Genomic DNA, 25,000 nt, shown 5'->3' on the forward strand with positions numbered 1-25,000 from the left:
TTTGATAATTGATAATTAATGAATATCATTGTTGTAATAATTATAGCCCACTTTGGATGTTTTTCCAGTTAATCTGAAGCTGTTTTATTCATAGGCGTAACAACCACAATTCTTATTTGCAGGATACTTTTTCATTTGTAGCTATATTGAGCTATTGTAGCTATAACAAAAAAATGTACTATTTTCTGGTATACAAGCAAGACCTAGATCAACGTGTCGGCCTGTCGTCTCCGTCATCGGATCAGGACAGCCTCTGATAGCTCCGTTTAATCCCCGATACACAGAGACCGACCTGTTTGTTATTGTGCCACGACGTGACCCAGTCAACCAAAACACGCGAGGGCTGACGCTTTTTTTAATTACCGCGAGAGTCACCGCACACACCTACTACGTCACCTACATATTCAGAACGGGCTCGCAGATTTTGAGCTCGGGATATTAAATCCTTTTGATTAAACCCATTTAGCACCTTTAGATTAAAAAACAGTTGCACTTTTATTTTTGCCTAGATTGTATGCCTAGAAAACTTAAAATTGAATTAAAGTTCAAATAAAAGTGGAAAAGTTGTAAATTAAACAAATCCCTCGGTTACAATATGTGTGCTATTAGGCCTATGTTTCAGATCTATCGGTAGCCAACCTTTGTTCTTTAGAAAATATCATGGGCCTGCAGGAGGTAAAATGTCATTTGGGTGGAAGCAATTTAGTAAATACTAAATACACATTGTACCCAATTAAAACATAGTTGTAGTATTACGTCTGTTAAATGACAATAATATTTGGGTAATTACAGAAATAGGCCTAATGTAATTTACTTAATGGCATTTTTATTTTTTTCTAATGCAATGCAGAGATTTTACTGTAGGCTATCTGAATAAGATATGTTTTTGTAAAGAACCAAACCAGTTGAAAATAAAATATAACAATCGAAAGAGCTCTGATTTCATATTTAGATTTTGTAATATTGATATTTGTCAATGATTAGATCGAGCAAAATACTATCATGCCATAAGCCACCAATTATCCACGGCGCTTTAATGAATTCAAAATGTCCTCCCAGCTGAGGCTCTGTCGGTTGATGTTATTTCTCCTTTATTTGAACGTGTTCGTGTTTCTCCGTTCAAGTGAATTTAGCCGCTCTGTGCGTTCGCTCACGGAAGAGGTGGTCAAATACCAACGTTTTCATAATTGAAACACCCTGTCACAGCCTAAAGTTTACCGTAAAAATAATACACAACTCACTGCCAGAATGTTTTCAGGATTACAACAGAAGGCTTTTTTTCATGAATATGTCAAACTAGGCTGACAAGAAAACCTTTTCTATCAAACACTGCACAGCTGATTGCCTGGTTCTGTTCTCAATAGATGAACTCTCCTGAACGCAACAACACCTTTCAACTGCATGTTACAACTAAGCTACAGACATATGGCCCGGCCGACTCTCATTGAGACTAACATGGTTCAACTAACGTTCAACTCATTTAATATTGATATTAATTAATTTCATATTATTAGTGAATATTAAAATAGCCAGTCGGCATACGTTTTGCATACAGTATAAGCTCTATAGATAAATATTTTATTGAAAGCCACATAATCCTAAACAGGGCTAATTCAACAATGTAGCCTACCCAAGCGAGATAATATAATATTTTTTTGTACGAATATAAATATATGAATATGACTAAAAATAAAGGCATATCTTTTACTGTAGTCCAGAAAAATATAGGCCTATGTAGTCTCCACGATAAAAAACTTAAATATCCTAATAGTTAAAGCAAGAATAAGCGACCCACTGAACACTAAACCAACACACAAACTAAACCAAAGGCCTCAGTTCCATATAGTGGTTTATACCGTTCATCACAACGCAGAGCCACTTATCGTTTGTTGTTCATAAACTCTCGTCTGGTTGTTCATAAAGTCTCGTCTTGTTGTTCATAACTCTCGTCTTACCAGATGACGGCCGGTCCGAGTAGCGCGTGCAGTAGACCCACGCAGGCCACAGCAGCGGCTGCGTCTCGGGCGTGGGGGTCGTGCTGCCGCCGGTCCCGTTCAGGACCACCGAGGAGGAGGACGTGGTGTCCCCGAACTTCGCGCCGCCCCCCCCGCCGCCCGAGACGTCCTCCACCGCGGAGCTCGAGCTCTTCTTGGGGCTTGGCGACAGCGCGAGGGACGAGGCAGCGGAGGACGACGAGGTACTGTCGCTGCTGCAGTTGGAGTCCTGGCAAGGCGTGCCCGGGTGGGTGGGTCGGACCACCGGGAGACCCCCCCGGTCCCGGCTCGAGCTCTGAGCCCGTTCCCTCGCGAGCTCCTTCTTGCAACCGAAGTCCGGCCTCAAGATGTTGTCGATGAAGAAGTTGGTGGTCCTGTGGGCCTGCTGGGCGGCCTGGAGCGGCAGGATTGGCGGCGAGGGGAGGCTGGGAGAGGGGCTCTCTGCTCCGCTGCTATCCGGACTGTTAGCGTCCCGCGGCTCCTCCATCACGGCTCGAGACGCTCCAAGTCCACGTCCACTTGTTGGGCTGCAGTTGTATCCAATACTAATTCTACAAACCGCGATGGCTCGATAACTAAAACTAGTTATTCTCCCATCTAAATATTATGATGCATTATTTTTGTGTTTTAAACTGGTGACATCCCGCGTGCGTGTCGCGCCGCTGTGTCATATCGTCGACTTCACTAAACACCGACCACGGTACCGCGCGCTCTGCTCGCTCCCCGTGCCGTTCAGCACCGCTGTATGACAGCGAGATGTTCCCCAAGCCTTCACATCACTCAGCCCCCCCCCCCCCCCCCCCCCCCTCCCCAACACACACACACACACACCACCAACCCGAGGTGCACGAGGAACACGAAGAGCGAGAGCGGACCAATCGCTGCCCGGGACACTTCTGGATCTGGGTGACGACGTCCAATAACGTCACGCGTCTCTGAGCAACAGGAGCACAGAAGAGATTCACAGAACCCCAAGAAGAGATGATCACTGCTTACGTGCCTTCAGCCTGATGAGAGTAGAGGCTAGATCTAGCCTATATAGGTCTAAATCTAGCCTAATATAGGTCTACATATAGCCTTTATAGGTCTATATCATGCTCAAATAAATTAAATCAATATGTCCTGATTATCTATTTAGGGTTTCGTTGAGCATTGGACAAAGCCGCACGATTGTGAAATTTCAATAAATGTACTGCAAATTTCAACAAATAGGCTGTTTATTTTTTTTAAATCTTAAGATCAATCGCAACTGCAATCCGCAATTAGACCAAATTGATAATTGTCTAATATTGTTTGTATTAATTGAAAACCAAACAGAAAAATAAGTCAATAGAGAAATGCTGATCTTTTAAAGTTAAATGATGACCGTACAATATGAAACTATGACCGTTTTCTACTTTTAGAATTTGTTCTAGCATAATAATCCTTTTATTAATGAATCTCGAGGTATTTGGAGACTCTGAGGCTAATTATTTGTGCGTAACAATATATTGCGCGCGCACACCAACAGGCCTCAAAACGGTAGTTTCATTCATATATATTTAGTCATATATGACTCAATGGACCAAAAGAGTAGAAATGGATGGAAAACATACTGGGCTGAGAAACACAGTACCAGTCACCTCTCTTTTAGTTACACGTTTCAGGAATAAGCCAAAAGCACTAATTTGTCAAGCTCTGCTTATTACATTTAACAAATGCTTTATGGCTTGTTTTACCTTTTTTTTCCCCCAGGGTAACAATTGTCAACAATTTTTTTTCCAGGCTTGAATGAGCTCTTATCTCTCCTGTAAAGCGATGTGAGAGGGGGCTGCCCGTGGATAATTTATAGGTTTTAATTACTTATTTTCCGCCTGATCAGCCGGACGTTCATCACCTGGACGCGAGAGAAAGCCTCTGTCACCGTCACCGGGAAAACACTTCATCATCACAGCCCGGTAACAGACGCGGGGACCACGTCTAGAGTATTGAAACACAGAGAAGAACACCAGGCAGGGAGGAGAAACAGCAGAATAATACAAGGCAGAGAGGAGAAAACAGGAGAGAATAACACTGAGGCATGAGAAAACACAGAGAATAATACCGGCAGGGAGGAGAAAACAGACGCAGAAAACGACTTTATTGACGGCTTGACGATGCGCAAGAACGATGGTTTCTGTCTTTCTTTCTTTCTTTTGTTTTTATGGTCTTTATCTTGTTCTTTCTTTTCTTTAAAATTTATATTTTAGGTTGTGATAATTCTATATAAATCAACATAATCCAAATGAAATTACTTAATTTTCCTATACTAAAAGCTTGTTAAATGCATTCTCCCTTCAGGCGGCTATCAGCACTATAGGTCGTTTTGGTTTTTTTATCTAGGTTTGTTTTCTTTATTCCTCCTCAAACCTTTGCCATGGGTCTAAAGACGGGCCTACCTGAGGGTCGGCATAACACCACCAATGTTTGGTATGTTCTGCTGATTAGAGCCGGGGGTTCGTATAGGCTTAGCGTATTCAGACGTTGGATTTCAGTTTCTTTCTTTGCGTACCTATTTGTAGGCATAAGTCCTTTTTTTCTACATATCTGCTACTATTAGCAAACTAATAGCCTACATACTAATGCCCATAAAGACCAGTTTCAATTAGATCTTAATAATCGACAACAATGAGTGATCTAGAGGTGTGTGAATAAGGGTCGACCCTATACATATATGTCCCTATATGTTGGAATAATACATTTATACATTATAGAATTTATTTTGAAAGAATTTATAAAAATATTAATTATGGGAACTGGCTTTTTTACAAAGTGAATGTTATTTACACCATTACGAATAGCTTAGCTATTTATGAATATACATCAAATAGGCGTAAATAAATGGTAAAATTTTGAACGACTTGTAAAAAATATTTCATAATAAATTAAGACTAATCCTATGCTATGTCAAGCAACATATGTAATGACCGCATTTATAACTAGTCTTATTTAGGCTATAGGCCTAATTTATGAAAACGTAAAAAATCCTGAAAGTAGAATTTCCTTTCGGGTAGACCTAGGCTGATAAATAGATGAAAAGACACCAACTATATTTAAATCACACAGTCATATGCCTGAATAATTGTGTATGGCATATTGTTTGAAAATGGCATATTTAGTTCTCACAATATGAGAATAAAACAAACTAGATAGACTAGTCTACATAGTTGAGTAGTCAGGTAGATCCTAATCGGGCCACTAGCACAGATTAGCAAACGTGTAGAGGCCTATTCCACTCAACCGGCACACACAATCAGTCAAATCAGAGGCAGGGCGTGAAATGAAGCGAACGCTACCAGCAATAGAAAATTATAAAAGGACGCCATCTTGTGGCCTTTTGTAGCATCGGCAGTATCACGGCTTTGAAGAAGTGACGTTTTAGCCCTGTTATGTGGACCCAAACATGAACACTGCTTACCCCATCACCATGACTGGGGCAACCGGCTAATGTTGACTGTTGGTGAGTATGAAATTGTCCCATTGTGGTTTGGTTAGCCTAATCTTTGAGTTTGAAGCGAGGGTTTGGGGTGATGCTCAATGGTGGGGTTAGTTAGAGTTAGGGGTTAGTCTATATAAGCGTTAATGATAATATTGTGACCTGTTGTGATTTCTTTTTTTATATAAATATTATTTTTGTGTTTTTTTAACATTTTTATACATTGTTAGTCAAGGCGGGGCAGTATTGTTGTTAAGGCAGCCTTAGCCATACAGTGCTGGGGAAAAACTGGTTGATGTTGTTAGGGTTAGGGTCATATTGTGTAGAGCTCTGGTTAGTTATAAGGTTCAGGTTTTCTTAGGATTCAGAGTTATATTTGTGTGTCAGGGTTATGATAAGATAGGGTTTGGGTTTATGGGTGTTGTGGTTGTTGTTATGGTTAGGGCTATGGCTTAGGTTGTGGTAAGGTTATAGGGTTAGGGTTAGGGTTATAGTTAGGGGTAACGGTTATGGGTATGGTGTTAGGCCAAAACCAAATAACTATATAACTCTTACTGCTAAACTTTAGGGTTTGTGTGTGTGTGTGTGTGTGTGTGTGTGTGTGTGTGTCTGTGTGTGTGTCTGTGTGTGTGTCTGTGTGTTTTGTGTGCGTGTGTAAATTGTATCATTATATTTACATGTATATGTATGTGCAAACACAAGGTTGACTGTTTTTTATGTTTTCTTTTATTGGTAGTTTTTTATCATTAGTTGTCTCAAGTGCATAGATGTTTTGATATACTTCAAAAAAGTAAAAAACAATCTGCTATAACAAAGCAATACAGTTAATGAGATGTCTTAAGATAATTCTTGAGAAAACTTAATAAATTAAATGAAATTCCCAAAATGTTCCTTATGAACCTAGTTCATAAGACTTTATGAACTAGGTTTGACTTTTTCAAAAAGAAAAGTCAAACCCAAATAGGGTGGGTGGAGGGGAGCCTGGAGGAGGGAACCAAAAAAAATGGACTGGGGCAGAGCACGGGATGACCGGCTGGCCAGGGAACTGGAGTGGGGCAGAATGGAGGGGTGTCAGGCGGGCGGCCAGAAAAATGCACCAGGGCATGGCAGGGAGCTTCAGGCGGACGGCCTGGGGGGCAAGCAGAGGCCTGCAGCGGCGAAGACGAGGTAGAGGGCGGACCCCTTCTGGAAGGTCTGGAAGGTTTGGAATGCGGGACCCCTCTGGAAGGCAAGGTAGAGGGCGGGCCCCTTCTGGAAGGTTTTGAAGGCGGGACCCCTCTGGAAGGCAAGGTAGAGCCCCCCCCCCCCCCCCCCCTCTGGAAGGCAAGGTAGAGGGCGGGCCCCTTCTGGAAGGTCTGGAAGATCTGGAAGAGGGGCACCCTCGGGAAGGAGTAGGGTTCAAGAACCGGACAGGGCTCGGGGACCGGAGTCAGCTCAGGGCTCTGGAGAGAAATGTGGAACCGGAAGGCACTCCAAACTCACCACCCCCACTCTGATAGTCCGTAAGGCACCCTCCAATCCGGGCCTTGAAGCGACAGCGCTGCACGTACGCCCCAACACAGCCTCCAACAAAAAGAGCGTCCGCTGGGTCCAATGATGGTCGGATCATTCTGTCACGGTTAGCGGGTGGCAGGTAGGCAGGTAGGACCCAATAGCAGACAGTTCAGGTAAAGGATAATTTATTAACCTAAAAGGCAAGGAACACCGAGAACACAGGTGACGCGGGGAACACAGGTAGGACACAACTCACCACAAACTACAATGATCCGACAAGGAACAAAGGAAAGACAATGGCTTAGATACCAAACACAGGGCACGCAACGAGGAACAGCTGAAACACATTAGGGGAGGGAGCAGTAGTCACACAGGAGGGAGACTTGACAGGACATGGGGAGAAACAAGACAGAGATACCAAAGTAAAACGGGAAACACAGGAAAACACACCAAAACAAGACAAGGAAACAGATAGACCATGACAGACTCAAAACACCCCAGATAGGATTTCACTTCCCAATTCTCAATAACATGTCTGGATATTACAACAGAGCCACATTTTTCACCAACTTCAGCTATTTTTTTTTAATGCTCTTGACCAGTGATATTGCAGACGTGTGCTTTTGCTACGTCACAGGATGGGGTTAGAGCGTGGTGCAGATGGGCTGGTGGTCATTCAGATTGTGAGAGCTCATAGAGGACCTGCGGCCACAGTCATCTTCCTCTTTACACCATGCCGAAGAGGAGCGATATACTTCACTTTGAGAGCGACGGTAAGAACAGTTCTCATATAGTTATGGCCCTTAAATGAGTATTATTATACTTAATACTTAACATTACCCTATTATACTTAATACTTATTAAGTATAATGTTCAGGCATCCTGCAGCCACATCTTCCAGGCCCTGTCTCTGTATTCACTCTCTAACCCCTACCTGCTCCTTAATGACCTGTCTCTGTATTCACTGTCTAACCATTACCTGCTCCTTAATGACCTGTCTCTGTATTCACTGTCTAACCATTACCTGCTCCTTAATGACCTGTCTCTGTATTCACTGTCTAACCATTACCTGCTCCTTAATGACCTGTCTCTGTATTCACTCTCTAACCCCTACCTGCTCCTTAATGACCTGTCTCTGTATTCACTGTCTAACCATTACCTGCTCCTTAATGACCTGTCTCTGTATTCACTGTCTAACCATTACCTGCTCCTTAATGACCTGTCTCTGTATTCACTATCTAACCCCTATCTGCTCCTTAATGACCTGTCTCTATTCACTGTCTAACCCCTACCTGCTCATTAATAACCTGTCTCTGCTGTCTAACCCCTACCTGTTTCTTAATGACCGGTCTCTGTATTGATTGTCTAACCCCTACCTGCTCCTTATGGCCTGTGTCTGTAACTGTCTAACCCCTACCTGCTTCTTAGGATCCAGTTACCCTGCCTATTCCTCGATGGCCTACATCTGTTAATGGTTACTGTCCAACGTCCACTCTGCGGCGGTCATTATACATTTAAAGTATACAATCCCACACATGACCAATAGATGGCAGTAGATTGTGGCTATTTTTCACAGCGAAAAAAGCTCTTTCAAAAACTTGTGAAAGACAACCCAGATAGCAAAAATCTTATGGCCCAAAACTGGCATGCCATTTTGGCAAAGCTTTGGATCAAATTTTGGCCAAATTAGGTGTGCCAAAAGAAAAACAAAAGGAGGCCAAAACCCAGCCAAAACCAATTTTGGAATACCAAAATGTAGCCAGAAGTATCCCAAAGAGTGGCCAAAATCCCCAGAACCTTGCCAAAAAGAAGCCATAACTGACCCAAAGTGATACCATAACTGACTGAAAGTGATCCCATAACTGACCCAAAGTGATCCCATAACTGACCCAAAGTGATCCCATAACTGACCCAAAGTGACCCAAACCTCATAAGTTACAGTGTTAATTTATGTTCTATGTGTATAATGCACAAATAATAAAACAAAATATTTTAAAGTAGTATCTTTTATTCGATTTAATTTGTTTGCTCCTGCTTTGGAGCCGTCTGGCGTTTTTTCCTCCCTCCCTCCCTATCCCCAGCCCAGTAAAACCATCGTTTAATGGCATCCTCAATCTGCACATCCGTTGCGGTTGAGCAGGATGGATTGCGCCTCACTGCATCTGAAATTGAAGACATACACAAAGAAAGTTTGTGTCAGTGATTTGAACAGATATAATTGCATTTAAACAGCAATACTGTAATGCACGCTACAATCTTCTTCCCGCAAAGTTCCAACTGTAAGCATTGCCAATAGAACTCATCATGTGGGAGATAGGTGCATGCTCTGTGGCTGTGTGGGCTGTGTGTTGTCTCCCAGAAACATTTCAAAAGTGCTTTGAGTTCAGTTCAGACTGATGGTTTCAGCCTGATATAATCCGTATAGGTGCAGGAGCCTTTGGAGAAGATTTATCAGAGCCTAGAACAGGATGCTTGTGATAAACAGTGATGAACAGTTAAAATTCTTACAGGATGGCTTCTGCAGGCTTCTGACGGCCGTGTTTCATATTAATCGCATCGTTTTAGTTAACAATAATTTTGAATTAACAATAATTTTGGCCAGGTGTTTTTCAGCACGGTAGCCTATATCATACTAAACTTTGGTAAAACGTCTTTTCTGTGCCAAAAATACCGCTGCTTCGGGTTTTCCTTTGATAGGCGCGTTGAGCGGAGGAGTGGGCGAATCTGCTGTTTAGTATACCCGCGCACCACTGGTATGAATGCGTGCTTGTCTCTGTGTGTGCGTGTTTTTGTGCGTATGCGTGTGTGAACGAGAATGTCAGGGAGAAAGAGTGCTGTGATGAGATGAATGAACGGAACGATATTTAATTTTAAAAATCGCAAAAAAGAAGAAAAAAGAAGCAGAATCAATTTGGCGCTCGGTGTTGATTCTGTGGCGCTGCACCACACATTGGTCTATGTATGGGAAACAAAGAAAATCAAAAGCAGCTCACCAATTCCTGACGAAGGTCCCGCTGGCTTGCCAGGTCGCCCTCCAGGGCCTCCAGAGCCAGTTTATCCCCTAGGGGAAAATAGGACCTCCCTGGATGGATCTGTGGAGGTCTTGGATCATGCGTATCATGGTATTTTGCTGGTCCATCAGGATTTGTTGGTTAACCAACAGGTCACGCAGAAGAGCTGAAAAATAAAAAGCAACATTTAGTAGGCTTATAAAAAGGCAGTTTTAAATCCTCAACGCATGTATTTTTGTATGTACATTCATTTTTATTTATTTATTTATGTATGTATTTATTTATTTATCTATTAATTTGCCCAGCTACCTATCCATCTATCTACTTATCTATTATATTCCAAGGATATATACTCATATATATATAGTGAATATATCACTCCTATATCAAGTGAAGGCTGGAGGAGTGTAACACATTAATTCTTACTTCCACACATTTGATCACAGCCTCTGATAGCTTGATGGCCCTGCTGAGTCCCTGTCCCTGGACTGACAGACTGGCCCTGATAAGGTGTCCCTACCATCTCCTCCTCTGACCCTGACTCTGCCATGTCACCTCCACCATAACTCCTGCACATTGCTTGGCGAAGGGTTGACCCCAGGGTCATTAAGTGCTGGAGGTGGCCGTAAAAAAATATATATTTTAAACACCTATGAATTGTTATTATTTCAACTTTCAACTTAATTTTCAATTATGATTGCCTAGTTTATTAGTGAACAACAATTTACATATTTTATCATCTATCATCTCCACTAAAAAAAGCAACTTTTAAATTACATTTTATTTAAAACTAAAGACTTAAATTACTTCTGCAATTCTACTACCTGAAAATCCTGAGGCTCCTCGTTAGTCACAGGGACCTCATAACACCCACTCTGTGTGGGCTGCGCTATTATGAAGTGCCTGATGTTGGACGGTCCAGAGATCGCAGGGGCCTTAGGGAGATTTTGGAAGGCCTGTTTCTTTGGAGGACTGGGGTCTTGATTTTCAAAGTCCAGTCGAACGTGTCTACTTGGCCTTTATTAGAGACAGACAAAACTAAAGACAAATATTTGAGTTCATAAAGAGACTGGCTTTGTACAAATATGTTGGAACAAAAGGCACTTTGAGATGCATAAAAGTCATACTTGATTTTTCTTTTGGGTCTGCGATCTGTTGTTGGGTCTTCGGCCTCTGATGCCAAATCAGTCTGGTTTTGAGCCAGTGGCAACTTCTGACGACACTCCATATATATATATATATATATATATATATATATACATATTTATGTCACATATAAAATTTGCCACTTCAAAAAAGTCATGCTACTACAGTTTATTTCCTTGTTGTTAAATATACGATGATGATCTGTTTTCATTAGCATACACTATATACCCTACGAGGGCTGTCTGATTAATGGGTTATTCATGTATCAACTTATCGAATCTTTCCTGTATATCACTGCTCTCCGCTGTATCAAATAGGCTGCTGACTGCTCCTTAGTGTCATGTATATATACCGTGTGTTTGTGTATTTAGATGAGCTGGTGGCGAAGCCCAAAGCGCAGCCGTGTTTGAATGTCATCATAGTGGTTCAGGTGCTACTGATCGTGTTCACCACTCTCCTGGCCGTCAAAGGTAGGCTTCACGTCGCTGTCGGCACTGAGGAAGAGGAAGAGGCCTTTGAGAGTCTTTTTTACAGTGAAACTGCTAAATATTAGGAAATATAAGGTTATAGACGGTCAATAGCTGGGGATGATGTTATTTCCCTGTTTTTATGATGATTCCTTTCAAGTGGTGTGGTGAAATGACTCAGTAAGCAAAATACTGTACTTTACCCAACAGAACTTCCTGAACATCTTCTGTAAATATCTTCTGACCTTCCTGTTTCTGTGCTTTCCACAGTGTTCACAATGAAGGCCCCGCCCCCAGGGGTCCACTCAGAAAAGATGTTCTCCAGCGAGACCCCAGAGGGAGTCAAACTAGAAATCCTCCCCCAGATTAGCAACTGCAGCCAAGAGATGGCATCCCTGAGACACCAGCTCCAAACCCTGCAGACTCAGGTCTTTAAGATGCTTCCATTGCTTTCCACAAGATTGTGGATGTTGACCTCCATTCGCAGCAGTTTAAGAGTGAAACAGTTTAAGATGGCTGGTCATTAGCCTTCTCATTGTTGAACCCCCTTCTCCTCCTCTCTCTTGCCTCAGGTTAACACCAGACCTCTCTGCCTGGAGCACAATCTGACCAGTATTAACTGGCTACCAGGTAAAAGCCAGTTTCATAGTGCATGTTGGTTTGGGTGTGTATATAGTAGAAGAAGTTTATACATTTTAGTATATATTTGTGTAATGTGTGTGTGTGTGTGTGTGTGTGTGTGTGTGTGTGTGTGTGTGTGTGTGTGTGTGTGTTTGTGTGTGTGTCAAATTATACACAAATCATATTGATTGTTCTTCATTTTAATAAAGTATCAATATAAAATTGTTTGGATGTGTGTGTGTGTGTATGTGTGTGCGTGTGCCTGTGCATGCGTGTGTGTGTGTGTGTGTGTGTGTGTGTGCAGCCCCCCCCGGTCCTATGGGCCCAGTAGGACCACCAGGTGTACCAGGTGCTCCAGGAGTATCTGTTAAGGGAGGACGTGGAAGTCCAGGTAGGACACCTGTTAACCTCTCTATTGTGTGAGTGTGCGTGTGTGTGTGTGTCAGTGTGTGTCAATGTGTGTCTGTGTGTGAGTGTGAAGGATCCTGCTTTAATCAGCATCTGTTTTCAACAAATTAATTTGCGGCCTTTGAGTGATATTTAAAGATATATATGCTAGAATAACTTAATTTATCATGTGATGGATCAATATTCCTATTGCACCCCTCGGTCTTCCAGGACTCCCAGGACAGAATGGCGAGGAGGGAATGTTGGGTAAGGAATTTTGTTCGGATCCTACAGGATACATTCAAATCACTTTTATTGAACGGACAAACACCCTGTTGTTGTTGTTGTTGTTGTGTTGTTTCCCTCATTAAGTACCTTGTGATGCTACAATAATACGGTTTGATTTGATGATATATTTGTTTATCATGTATCTACAAAAAAAATAGCACAAAAACTAAGTGATCCATGAGTAAAGTTAGATTATATACATTGAAAGGCATTTTCGTGTGTGTGATGTATGATTCACACTATATATATTAGGGCTGTTAAAATAAGAGCGATAATAACGTGTTAATGCAATCTTATTTTGAGTAAATAAAGTGAGTAAATAAAACTCCCTCAACATCACTTGGTCTAGTTTTTGCTTATTAAGTACATTTGGTATATTGATAATGGTTCATTCCATTTGATAATCTCATTTCACTTCAATTGGAGTGGATTTAAAATATAATTAAAAAAAATTGATTAATCGTGAGTTAACCCACCAATACTATGCGATTAATCGCGATTACAATTTTGAATCGTTAGAAAGCCATAATATATATACACGCATACGGATACGTATTAAAGGATGACCCATCATTCCTTAGGCCAGCGCGGCCCAGTGGGAGGTCCTGGACATCCAGGAATCCCAGGAGAAACGGGTTCCCAGGGTGAGAAGGGAGATCCCGGTAAGTTCTGCCTGCGATCGTGTCATAACCGTGTGATACTGCCTGCGAGCCATATTAGGGTCGGCTTAGCTCAGGAGGTAGAGCAGTTGCCTTGTAACCGAAGTTCGGTCAGTTGGTTGCTAGTTCAATCCCCAGCATCTCCTAGCTGAGTGTAGATGTTTCCCTGAGCAAGACACTTAGCCCCAGGGGCGTAGGAATGAGTTTAACATTGGGGGGGGGGACACATATCGGAAACCTGACAGATCCGTTAATGGTTTGAACAGAAATATATCATAAATTGACTACACTGAAAAAATTCACAAATATATTTTATTCTACTAAAAAATTACATTTGTAAATGTAAAGGAAAACACATTTTGAATGGCAGTAATGAACTGATAAATATCAAATCAATTCTTTAATTGCACGCTCAATCATCCAGTTTTTTAGAATAAGAAGCGGTGACAAGACGCTGTGTTGCGCTTTCAAAATAAAATAAAATATTTTTCTCCCCCGGTATAATTTTTAGGTGGGACAGATGCGCCTGTCTCCAATATTGGAGGGGACACGTCCCGTCCGTCCCCCCCGGTTCCTACGCCCTTGCTTAGCCCTAACTGCTCCCGACGAGCTGGCTGTCGCCTTGCATGGTTGACTCTGCTGTTGGTGTGTCAATGTGTGTATTAACCGATGTAAGTCGCTTTGGATAAAAGCTAAATGCCCTAATTATAATACCCCACTAGGGCTACGCACCCTGAAGTGAGAAGGGGGGAACTTGTAAAGTTTAATGCTTTCAATTATGTCGGAAACTATTCATATTTGTTGGATTTATTTAATGTAATATACATTTTGATTGTTACTGATCAATAACTAAGGTTGAGTCCAGAAATAGAGGTTAGTCTAAGCTAGGCTTGTGTCATTTTAAACATTCACTAAAACACTAAGCTTGGGATACATTGACCTAGAAGGAGTTATTTGTTTAGAAATGTCCAGGCATTGGATAAGCGATGGTTCTAGTTCTGGGATTTTTTTTGTTTAGGAAACATTATTTATACTAAAATATTTTTGTTAAAGATTACTATATTGGTGTTTTTTTTTGTTTATGCGGTGAAGACAGTAGCAAGGGTTTGGCTTGGTCAGGTTGAGATGAAGAATAGTTTTAGATTCTTAGTTTAGTGTGGACAGGTGTTTCAAAGGGATTAGCATGCTGAGGTTCAGCCATGAGTGTTAGAGGGTTTGAGTCAGGGTGTGAGCGGGTTGCGAAGTGCAGAAGACATTAGCTTTCAGTTGCAGGGCCTGCGATCATCTGGGTTCTGATGACCTGTCAGCCCCTGTCAGAGGCAGATGAAACACTGGATGGATGGGCGTCCGACATTTTCCCACAGTCCTCCTCTGCTCTCTCTCCCCCAGTGCTGACATTTCCCTGTTTGAGATCTTAATCAGGGCATGGGCTAGCAAGAGCTTTCCCAAATCAATCCGGCCCAATCCGGTGCTGCTACCTCAGAGCAAAGGGTCCTGGGTTTGACTTCCTGGGGGTGGACTCTTCTATGTTCTCCTTGTGTTCACGTGGGTTTGCTCCCAAACAACAAAAACACTCCTGCCCATAACTAAGGCGAGTGCGCTACATCTGGAGTTGGTTCACGGCCCTCGCTCTAGCAGCCTACTGCTCCTGGCTTCTAGCTAACATTGGTTAGATGCAGACGAGGAATTTCCTAAAGGGATTAATAAATATAAAAATTAAAATGGTTGGATTAAAATGGACCAAACAGCTCAAGTGCTAAAGCACCCTTGCAGGAAATGTGTAGATGCATGCAATTAAGGAGCAGGTAGAGCTTTTGTGGACATTGGGGTTAGAACCCAAAACCTTCTGCTGGCAGTCTTGAGTGAACATGAATGAGCACCGATATTGTAAAATGTTGTCATTTTGTATACATGAATACAACTTTTATGATAAGGTTTCAACATATTTTTTCTCTGTGCTCCCACAGGAGAGAGGGTGATGGGCCCTCCAGGCCCCTCAGGGCCCAGGGGGGAAGTTGGACCTCGGGGGATTCCTGGGGAGCGAGGGTCCAACGGCACCTCAGGTGGGGGTTCTATCCATGTAATATATATATTTACAGTGCATATATCATGCATCAATATATATATATATCAATATATGTATATCAATATCAATATCAATATGTATATCAATTTCTATATGTATATATAAATATATATATATATAGTAGGTTCCAAATGAATGAAGCTTGACTTTCCGTCTAATCCACATCAATAATCCATAAAGTGGATAGAGAACACTCGGTGAAGTTTAACTGTTTACTTCAAAACACAAAAAACGTGTACACCATGTTGTTCCATTTCAAAAGTTATCGAAATACAGACCACGGGTTATTTGTTGACATTGTCTATTTCGGGATGTAAATCTGGCATGTTTTTAGTTCAACTCTTTCCCTCTTACGGTGTATGTGCATCCTGAAATGGGACAGTTGATAAGTAATTGACATTTTCTTTCCAGACACGGGTTTACTGCTCCCTTTAGCGGCTCCCCGCTGGATTTTTGTTTGGTCCAACCCAATTCAGCGCATAAAAAATGCCCTGGCTAGGAAGTTACCTTCAAAAGTGCCCACAAACCAGCTGTGTTGCAAAGCCACTGCATATGCTCACAGACTTAGCAACTGAGACTTACCAAAGAGGCTAGAATTCCTAAATGTTAAATGTCCTGGTCATGGGCCAGTTGGGAATTTTGGATAGAACTGTGGATATTTTATTGCTTCAACCCACCTGTTGAAATGGACCGGCTCAGTTGGGAAAAGTTATATTTGAGTTCAGTTGACCGTCTTGTTCTACGTAGATTTATACAACCTGGGCACGGCATTCTGAACACGAGAATGCCTAGGTGGTGCTCCAGCCAGCTAACATCCCCCCCCCCTCTACACTTACCCTGTCTATTTATTGAGGTGTGGCTCTGAACCAAGAGTTCTTAACCCCACAGCCTAAAACGGAGCCACCACTAGCAGCGCGCAGGTCCATGTTAACACATGATCAAACGTTATTATTTGTTGGTTCTATTGGAGAAAACAACCTAGCCAGGGCACTCCATGAGCGCTAACGTGTGTTGGACAAAACAAAGCCACAGCTATGGGAGCTGCTTTACATTAGTTTGGAATAAAATGGATCTAAATGGCTGGCAATTTGAAGGCTTGAGTTGACAGTATCAGGTCTGATTTACATCTCGACATTGACAATGTCAACAGTTAACCTGGGATATTAGCAAAGCGGCTAAATCCTTTAAAGTTTGAACAACCATTCTCGGTTTGTATGTTTTGTGCAGAAGGCCAAGGCGAATCCTGTTGTAACACTTAAAAGGGGTTTGCTTCAATACAGAGAATGGACGCAATAACATTAAACCCTAATCTTTTTCTGTTTTCTTAGGTCCAAAAGGAAGAAATGGATTGGGTGGAATAGCTGGTAAGGGGCTTCTAACCGCATGACTGTCGTTATGACACATGATAATTACATGATCCTTCAAAGAAAATTATCATTTTTTTCTAAATAATAATTAAAAGAAAATGATCAATGTCAATGCCTAATTGAGATTGCATGACATTTAATGTCAATGTCATAACAGTTCTTTCCAGTATGCTACCTGTTAAGTTCCAATCCATTAGTTCCCCTTGTTAGCGTCCTTTATGTTGGCTTCCTGACTGATTAGCTTATTACTGTAGCAACCTTTGATTCCCCTTGGCTTCTTAACTGTCCCAATCGATAGCTTAGCTTCTTGACTGTTGCAACAGATAGCTTAGCATTCTGACTATCCCAACAGATTGCTTATTAGCTGTGATACTGTCATATCCTGGCAGCCTTCCTGTCCCAAAGTATAGCATAGCTTCTAGATAGCTTCTTGACCCTCACAACAGATAGCCTACCTGCCTGATAGCATAGAGTCCTGACTGTACCAATAGTTAGCTTATAGCTTCATCACTGTAAGCGTTAGCATCCTAACTTTTAACATTCTGCCTGTAGCTTCAGTCTGTAGCTTGCCAAAGACTCTTGGTTTAAAGGTGGACAGGTAATTACGTGCGAAAAATATGAAATACTAGATGGCTTTCACTCTGAGCCTTGCTTCGACAGTCATCCTTCTCAGGGCCAACACGTGCATGCTGTCAGTGAGCACAACCTGCTCTCGGCCACCTGTGGATAAATGATGGCCCTGATCCATATTTAATATGCTTGTAGACGGGCTAGGAGACGTATAATTTCTCATGGCTGACAAACGAGCACCACCTCCAGTTATACATGCAATTGATAACTTCAGCTGGTTTGCTAACAAACTGATTTATCATTGCTCTGTTTAATTGAATGGATTATTATGTCCATATTTAAATCAAACAAATGAATAGGCCTAGAAACTCTTGAAACCCTTTTATCATGCACATGATAAAGAAAATGAGAAAATGCATTTCCTGCGGAAAATGTAGTGCAAAATGAGGTTGAAAATATGTTTTAGTACAGCCAAATAGTTTAAGATGTAAAAAAATGTTAAGTGGCCAATATCCAGTGAAGGGATTTGAACAGAGTCAAAATGGAGTAAACAATGTAAACATGCACACCATTTAAATCATTAAAAATTGTTGGAAACAAATTAAGTGTCATAAAGAGTTAAACAAATAGCTAATGTGGTCCAGTTTGAATACATTTGAGATTAAATATAGAATAGCTGAGCTGTTCTGTTGGCAATTTCCAGCTCAACTATAGACTAAAAACTGCCCAATCAACAAAAACCCGCCCAAAACATATATTGCCAGAAATCCAATAATCATATACTTCTGCAATGGCAAATACACGAAAACACACCTTAACGCAACCCAATTATAACTATGACGTTATTTGGTATACAAGGAACCTCTCATCTATCTCTCACACACACAAGCCTCAAAAGGAGATTGTAAAATGCCATATAGAAAAGGTTATTTTGCGCATACTTGGAATACTATACCCACAGAATTAAGGAACATTACATTACCCAAAACCTTCTCAAAATCTATAAAAAACTGGTTACTGACAAATAAAATATGCGGCCATAATAATCTGGGCTAGTGTGTTTGTCTTTGTGTTTACTAATTGCGTTTATGCTCCTGGTCTATGTGTATGTTTCTTGTCTGTGCGTATGTGTTCTTGTCTGCGTTTATGCTCTTTGTATATGTGTATGCTCCTTGTCTGTGCTTATGTGCTTTTGTCTGTGTTTAAATGCTTATGTGTTTTAACGTGCTATATGTTCATGCACTTTTTTCTGTTTCTGTGTGCTACCTGTTTCTTGTTTTTCACACACCACCAACCTGTTATGGGTAGGAATAATGTGTAATTTTACTTGTCTGTGCTTGTGTCATTTTGTTTTGTGCTTATGTGTTATATTTTTGTAGTTTCTTCATGTTTCTTTTAACCCATTCAGAACGGATCACGCATCTGTGCGTGTTTACCTTTAATGGTAAACACGCATTGATGCGCAATCCGGTCTTAACCCATTTGTACCGGCTGCGCGGAGCAACATTGTATCTACTAGACACAATGTTGCGGCACAACATGGTGGAGATGCCAGCCTCCTCCAACATGGTGGAGATGCCAGCCTCCTCCAGGACGCTGGTGTGAGTCCGTCGATCCTCCCCATTATCCTGAGGATTCTCCATAGGTAACTCTGATGGAAGGCCTCAAGTGCTCTCAAATGCCTGCTGTATGTGGTCCAGACTTCTGACCCATACAGGAGAGTACGGAGTAGTACCGCTTTGTAGACCAGAATGTTGGTCTTTGACTGGAGGTTGTGGGCCTCAAAGACCCTTTTCTTCAGCTTTGAGTATGCCCCGCTGGCACAGCTAAGACGGTGGTGTACCTCTTCATCAATGGTGACTTTAGATGACAGGAGGCTGCCAAGGTATGGGAAGTGGTCCATAGTTTTCAACCTCGTGATGACAATGGATATGTTTGGGTGAGTGTTGCTGTTTGGTGGTGGCTGATGGAGGATTTGTGTCTTTTATAGGTTGATGGCCAGACCGACCTGTTTGTACGCTTTCGCAAAAGCAGTCAAGGTACACTGTAGGTCCTCTTCTGAAAGGGCTACAATAGCAGTATCGTCTGCATACTGCAGCTCTGTGATGGTTATGGTGGTGGTACGACCTTTAGCCCTGAATTTGTTGATGTTCAGTAGTCCGTCAGTCCTGTACATCATTTAGACTCCCTGGTGGCAGCTGGCTCCCTGGGAGATGGAGCATGGCTGCAATGAAGCTGTAGAACAGCGATGGAGCAATGACGCATCCCTGTGTCATTGCAGGGATGCAATGACGACCCACTCTGCCACTTAATACAGTAGCAGACATGTCGTTGTGCTGCAGCCGCAGCACTCTGATATATTTTCCTGGGCAGCCAATTTTTGCCAGGACCAGCCAGAGGGCCTGATGGTTGATTGAGTCAAAGGCTTTGGTAAGGTCTATGAAGGCCATGTATAAAGGTTGATTCTGTTCCCGGCACATCTCTTGCAAATGCCGAGCAACAAAGATAAAATCAATATTGCCTCTGTGTTGGCGGAATCCACACACACACACACACACACACACACACACACACACACACACACACACACACACACACACACACACACACACACACACACACACACACCGTGTGCAGAGACACAGCGACGGAAAATGTGTTTGGTGCATGAGCTAAAATAATACAATCCTCAAAATAAAATGAAAAAAATGTATGTAGAACTTCAACTTGAAATAATCTAACAAGAATTTAAAGAACATCAACCTTACAGTCAACGCCAGCTTGACTATGTATCATGAATCAAATCTATTTACGACTAGTGAAGAGGTTTGAGTGACAGGTCTGATGGCCCTCCCTCGCCCCTGATTACTATTGGACAGGCAAGCATTGTTTTTAGCATATAGCTTCTACCAGGAGTACACCCGGATATGTAGCAAGCAGCAAGCCTTTAGCCATATAAACGGGGTTCCCCACAAACAAACACCCGATATATAACAATCATATTTCCAATAGATCATTTTAGCGCCACTAACATGAAATAACGTAACCGTTTAAGCTTGACATTGTGTTTCTAGGTTAAATATTGACGTCCTTTAGGCTCCGCGATGCCCGCAATGGTTACTTTACAGCCACCTTGGGCTAGCCCACTGCCAATCTGGCCACACTGCTTGAACGTCCTCGCGCTTGAGCCTCAACTTAACTCAATGAGACCAACTAAAAATATATGGAGCCGGTATTAAATGAAACTGTGATTCTGAAAAAAGTATAAATGATATTGGAATTCTGTTTTCATTTTATTATTTGGATTATGCATCTAAGTGTGTTAATTTGTTAAACGTTGGAACGAAGGTTAACAATAAAAAATTGACCAAGTTACGAAGTCTGAAGTAGTTGAAGTGTCAGAGAATGGGCGGTCGGCTCCGTCGTCCTCCCATTGAATTCCATTCTAAAAAATAGTATTTTAAAAGAAGAATATCTTAAAAGGATAAAATATTTAAAAAATCTAAAATTAATTGTTTTTACGCCTGAACATGCCTCTACTTTTCGCCGACAAGCCTCTCCAGGGCGCAAGTGTAGTGACAGGAGTTTGCTCCGGGGGTAAATCAGCTTTACGCCGTGTGCAAACAAGCAATGATACATGCATCAGTGTAGAAAGTCAATTGCGCTGGGTGCAAGCTAGGGCCCCATGTGTGTCAGAACAATCTTTGGTTCAGCAGTTGTATAATTCCAATTTTTTCTATGTTTTATGGTCATTGTTCAATTTCAGATCACATGGTAGAGATGGAAAATGTCAGTCGAACAACTTTTGTCACTGATAAGCCAATAACATTGTTCAATTCCGCTCCAAACTCAAGTTTGGTTGTTTTAGTTCCAAAGAGGGGCCTTTTCAGGGGCCCTTTGACAAGGGTATGCCACGATCACGGTGTGGCTGTGTGGAGTTCCGTCTGGGGACTGGTTCATGTAGTTGACTGCTTCCCAGAAGGGTACACTTCCAGGATACTATAATGCCACTTAGTGGGGACCATTATATATACAAGATCGCTGAATATAAATCTCATACGCAATGATGTGTTCTGGCCTAAAATCTCACAGTGTTCAAATTCGAGCTGGTACAGGGGGTTCACTTATATTTTAAATAAATAGAATTAGCTCTGTGGTTGCCTTTATTTCCCGTGCAGCGATATCATGTGTGTGTGTGTGTGTGTGTGTGTGTGTGTGTGTGTGTGTGTGTGTGTGTGTGTGTGTGTGTGTGTGTGTGTGTGTGTGTGTGTGCCATATAGGACCCCCCGGTCCTGTTGGCCCACAAGGCCCCCCAGGTGTACAAGGTGTACCGGGAGCTTCTATCAAGGGAGATTCTGGGTTACAAGGTAAGACACCTGTGCACATCTCTGAACCCTCTATCAGTCCTCAATACACTATGAGCCAAGCTGGACATCTTTTGTGTGTGCATTGGAATAGTGAACCATTCCGGTTATTTGGACAGCATATTGAATATTAGTGAATATTGTTATTATGAGGGCTGGGTGTGGTTTAGTTAGGTATTGGCTGTGGTTAAGGTAAGGATTTGATATGGTTAAGGTAAGGTTTGTTTGTGGTTAAGGTAAGAGTTGTGTTTGATTAATGTAAGGTTTGTGTGTGGTTAAGGGTCAAGGGTTGTGTTGTTAAGGTTAGGGCTTGGTATGGTTAAGGTTACTGTTGTGTTAGATTAAGGTAAGTGTTGTTTGCGGTAAAGGTAGGGGTTGGGTGTGGTTAAGATAAGGGAGGGATAGCTCCATAACATGATGTATTCCATGTTTTCGAATCCAGGAATTTCTGGACCAAGAGGAATAACTGGACCCGAAGGTAAAAGAGGATACCCAGGTAAGTTGTGTGTGTTTCTGTGTTTCTGTGTGCATGCGTACATGTGTGTATGTGGGCGTATTCTTGTTAGTGTGTATGCAACGTGTTTGTATTTAAGGCATTGATAAAGAGCCAATGCCTTCTGTATTTGTTTCTCGCACATAGCTTGGTATAGCTTGTGCCTTTAGTTTTTTTTCATGTACCTTATAGGTGGCCGTGGCACTATGGGCCTGAAAGGAGCATCTGGACCACCAGGGATGCCTGGACCTGCAGGACCGAGGGGTACGTTCATTAGAATCACAACCATTAGAATCAACCAAAGTGCTGTTTAACATGGGCCTTTTGATCATTGAGGCATACACATTCAAGAGGGAAACATTTAGGACTATAATGTAATATAATGTGTAATATAGGACTACTTTATAATATATCGGACTATAATGTACTATAATATATAATTTTGTATTTAATAATACATAGGACGATAATGTACTATAATGCATAATATAGGATTAACATATAATATATAGGACTTTAATGTTCTATAATGATACTATAGTAATATGCTATAATGTTCAGGACTATAAATAACTATAATTATATGTTAAATTGTTTATAGGACCATAATATAATGATTGGACTATAATGCTTTATATTTTATAATGTAAGAATACATTATAAATGTATAGGACTATAATGTATCATAATATATAATGTTGGATTATAAAGTACATTAATGTTATATAATATATAATATCGGACTATAATATAATGTATAGGACCATAATGTCCTACAATTTATAATATAGGAATATATTACAATGCTATTGACTAAAATGTAGTATATAATATAATAAGGACTATAATATAATGTTTCAGACTATAATGTACTACAGGTATATTATAGGGCTACAATATAATGTATAGGACTATAATGTAGAACAATATAGAATATTGGACTAAATTATGATGCACAGGAATTTTGCTTTAAGGTTGTTCATCTTTTTTCTCTGTTGAAGGTACAAGAGGATTTCCTGGTTCAAGGGGTGAGAACAATCTTTTTTTAACATAACAAATAAATACCTCAAAATAAATAAAATAAATAATATTATTTCTTGTGTATGGTTGTGTTGTGTTGTGTGTGTGTGTGAAGTATGAAGTGTGTGTATATATATATATATATATATATATATATATAAGAAAACATGACAACTGGGGGTATGAATTCACAGAAGGTGGATTTGTTGCTGACACAACCTGTATTTACTTCTGTTCTCTTCTCAGGATCTCCGGGAACTAACTTTGGGTAGGAGACGAATGAAACTGGTCTACAGCAATATGACGTTGGAAAGGATTTACGACCGAAATCTATCAAACGGGCTTAGCTAAACACGTGGACTGACGAAGACACATGTATACATCAGACACACAGGCACCAAATCACAGACACACAGAGACACAGAGGTGACTACTTGTATCTACAAATGTACTATTACTTTGGATAAAAGCGTCTGCTACTTTTCTTGATCCATGAACACCAGATTATCCTAATAGCCGTCTATTGCTGTGAAAAAGCTCTGAGACATTCACGAAGTATAAAACAAAACTGCAAAAGTAATTGAAAAAATGGTCTAAATACAAACGTTGTCCTTTTGAATAAACAGTTTTTAAAACACAATCTGATACCCTCATGATGTATTTCTTGGTGTAATGTGTCTTCATACGTTGATGGATAACTTTTTGGCCAATTTATTACGCAATGTATTCAACTATGGGATATTGATAATTTATTGGATTAATGAATTATGCCTCAAGCTATTTGATAATTTCTCTGCTGTTTCACTGATTCATATGTCCCTGAGATGATATTGAATTGAGCAGCGGGTATGAGGGGTCAAAAACCAACCCCAGAGAGTCTGGTGTTTGACCGCTATATCATATTTCTGTCCTACCATTCTCTATGTTAAAGCCAGGGGATCTAATATGCATTCATGTCATATTTGTTGTTATTCTCTTTTCATCCGATAGTGATAGCAATAAATAAATAAAAGGCTCAAACAAAAAAAAGAGAAAAATAAAAACTGGTATCTGTGGCTGTCACAGGCCTGTGATAGGCCATTTAATTCAGACCGAATGAATTGATTGCTACCCTGCTACCTGCATGCAATGCCTCTGCACTCATTGTGCATGAGTCCTCCACAAGGCTAGTCAGACTGATTGCTAGAGCTAGTGAGCTAGTCAAATGTTTTAAGGGGCTTTCGAGGTAGACCTGAAGGGAAGGGGGGATTTCTTCGGTTAGACACTTTCTAAATATAGATTCCCTTGCCAATAGGGTAGGCAACCGTACAATGCCTATACCTTTGACTTGGACATTTGATGTGCCTTAATCATTCACACAACAGCCCAATTTTATAATCAGTGATCAGCTGAAATAATTAAATAGTTGTTGAGGGTTTTGTTAACTTTCTATAATAACCACAACGACAAGGCCAGCTGTTGTGCAGTGTGTGCTTGCATTGTTTTTTTTCGGATAATAAATACAAACCCATTCCTCCCCCTTCCTCCGAGTGTCACATCTCACTCATTTATTTTCATCCTCTTCCTATCTCTTCATCCT

General features: G+C 41.2%; 2 protein-coding genes across 2 annotated transcripts in view; one reads left to right on the forward strand and one right to left on the reverse strand.

Annotated features, from left to right (window-relative positions):
• en1a (engrailed homeobox 1a) overlaps positions 1–2,481 on the reverse strand; it is a gene marked incomplete at both ends in the record, with an annotated part of 3,188 nt that extends 707 nt beyond the window's left edge. The window contains one exon of the mRNA XM_079733998.1: positions 1,956–2,481. Coding sequence (XP_079590124.1) covers positions 1,956–2,481 — 526 coding nt within the window. The remainder of the gene's footprint in view (positions 1–1,955) is intronic.
• Positions 2,482–7,617: 5,136 nt separating this feature from the next.
• marco (macrophage receptor with collagenous structure) lies at positions 7,618–24,045 on the forward strand. Its single transcript, XM_079731748.1, has 14 exons — positions 7,618–7,715; positions 11,471–11,569; positions 11,837–11,994; positions 12,139–12,196; positions 12,492–12,578; positions 12,806–12,841; positions 13,444–13,524; positions 15,489–15,584; positions 16,936–16,971; positions 21,825–21,911; positions 22,351–22,404; positions 22,594–22,665; positions 23,403–23,429; positions 23,668–24,045. Exons 1-14 carry the CDS (start codon positions 7,676–7,678, stop codon positions 23,691–23,693), a joined length of 957 nt encoding a protein of 318 aa, XP_079587874.1. The 5' UTR covers positions 7,618–7,675; the 3' UTR covers positions 23,694–24,045.
• The last annotated feature ends 955 nt before the right edge of the window (positions 24,046–25,000 follow it).

This window comes from Pollachius pollachius (genome assembly GCF_949987615.1).
Source record: "Pollachius pollachius genome assembly, chromosome: 3".
Lineage (NCBI taxonomy): Eukaryota > Metazoa > Chordata > Actinopteri > Gadiformes > Gadidae > Pollachius > Pollachius pollachius.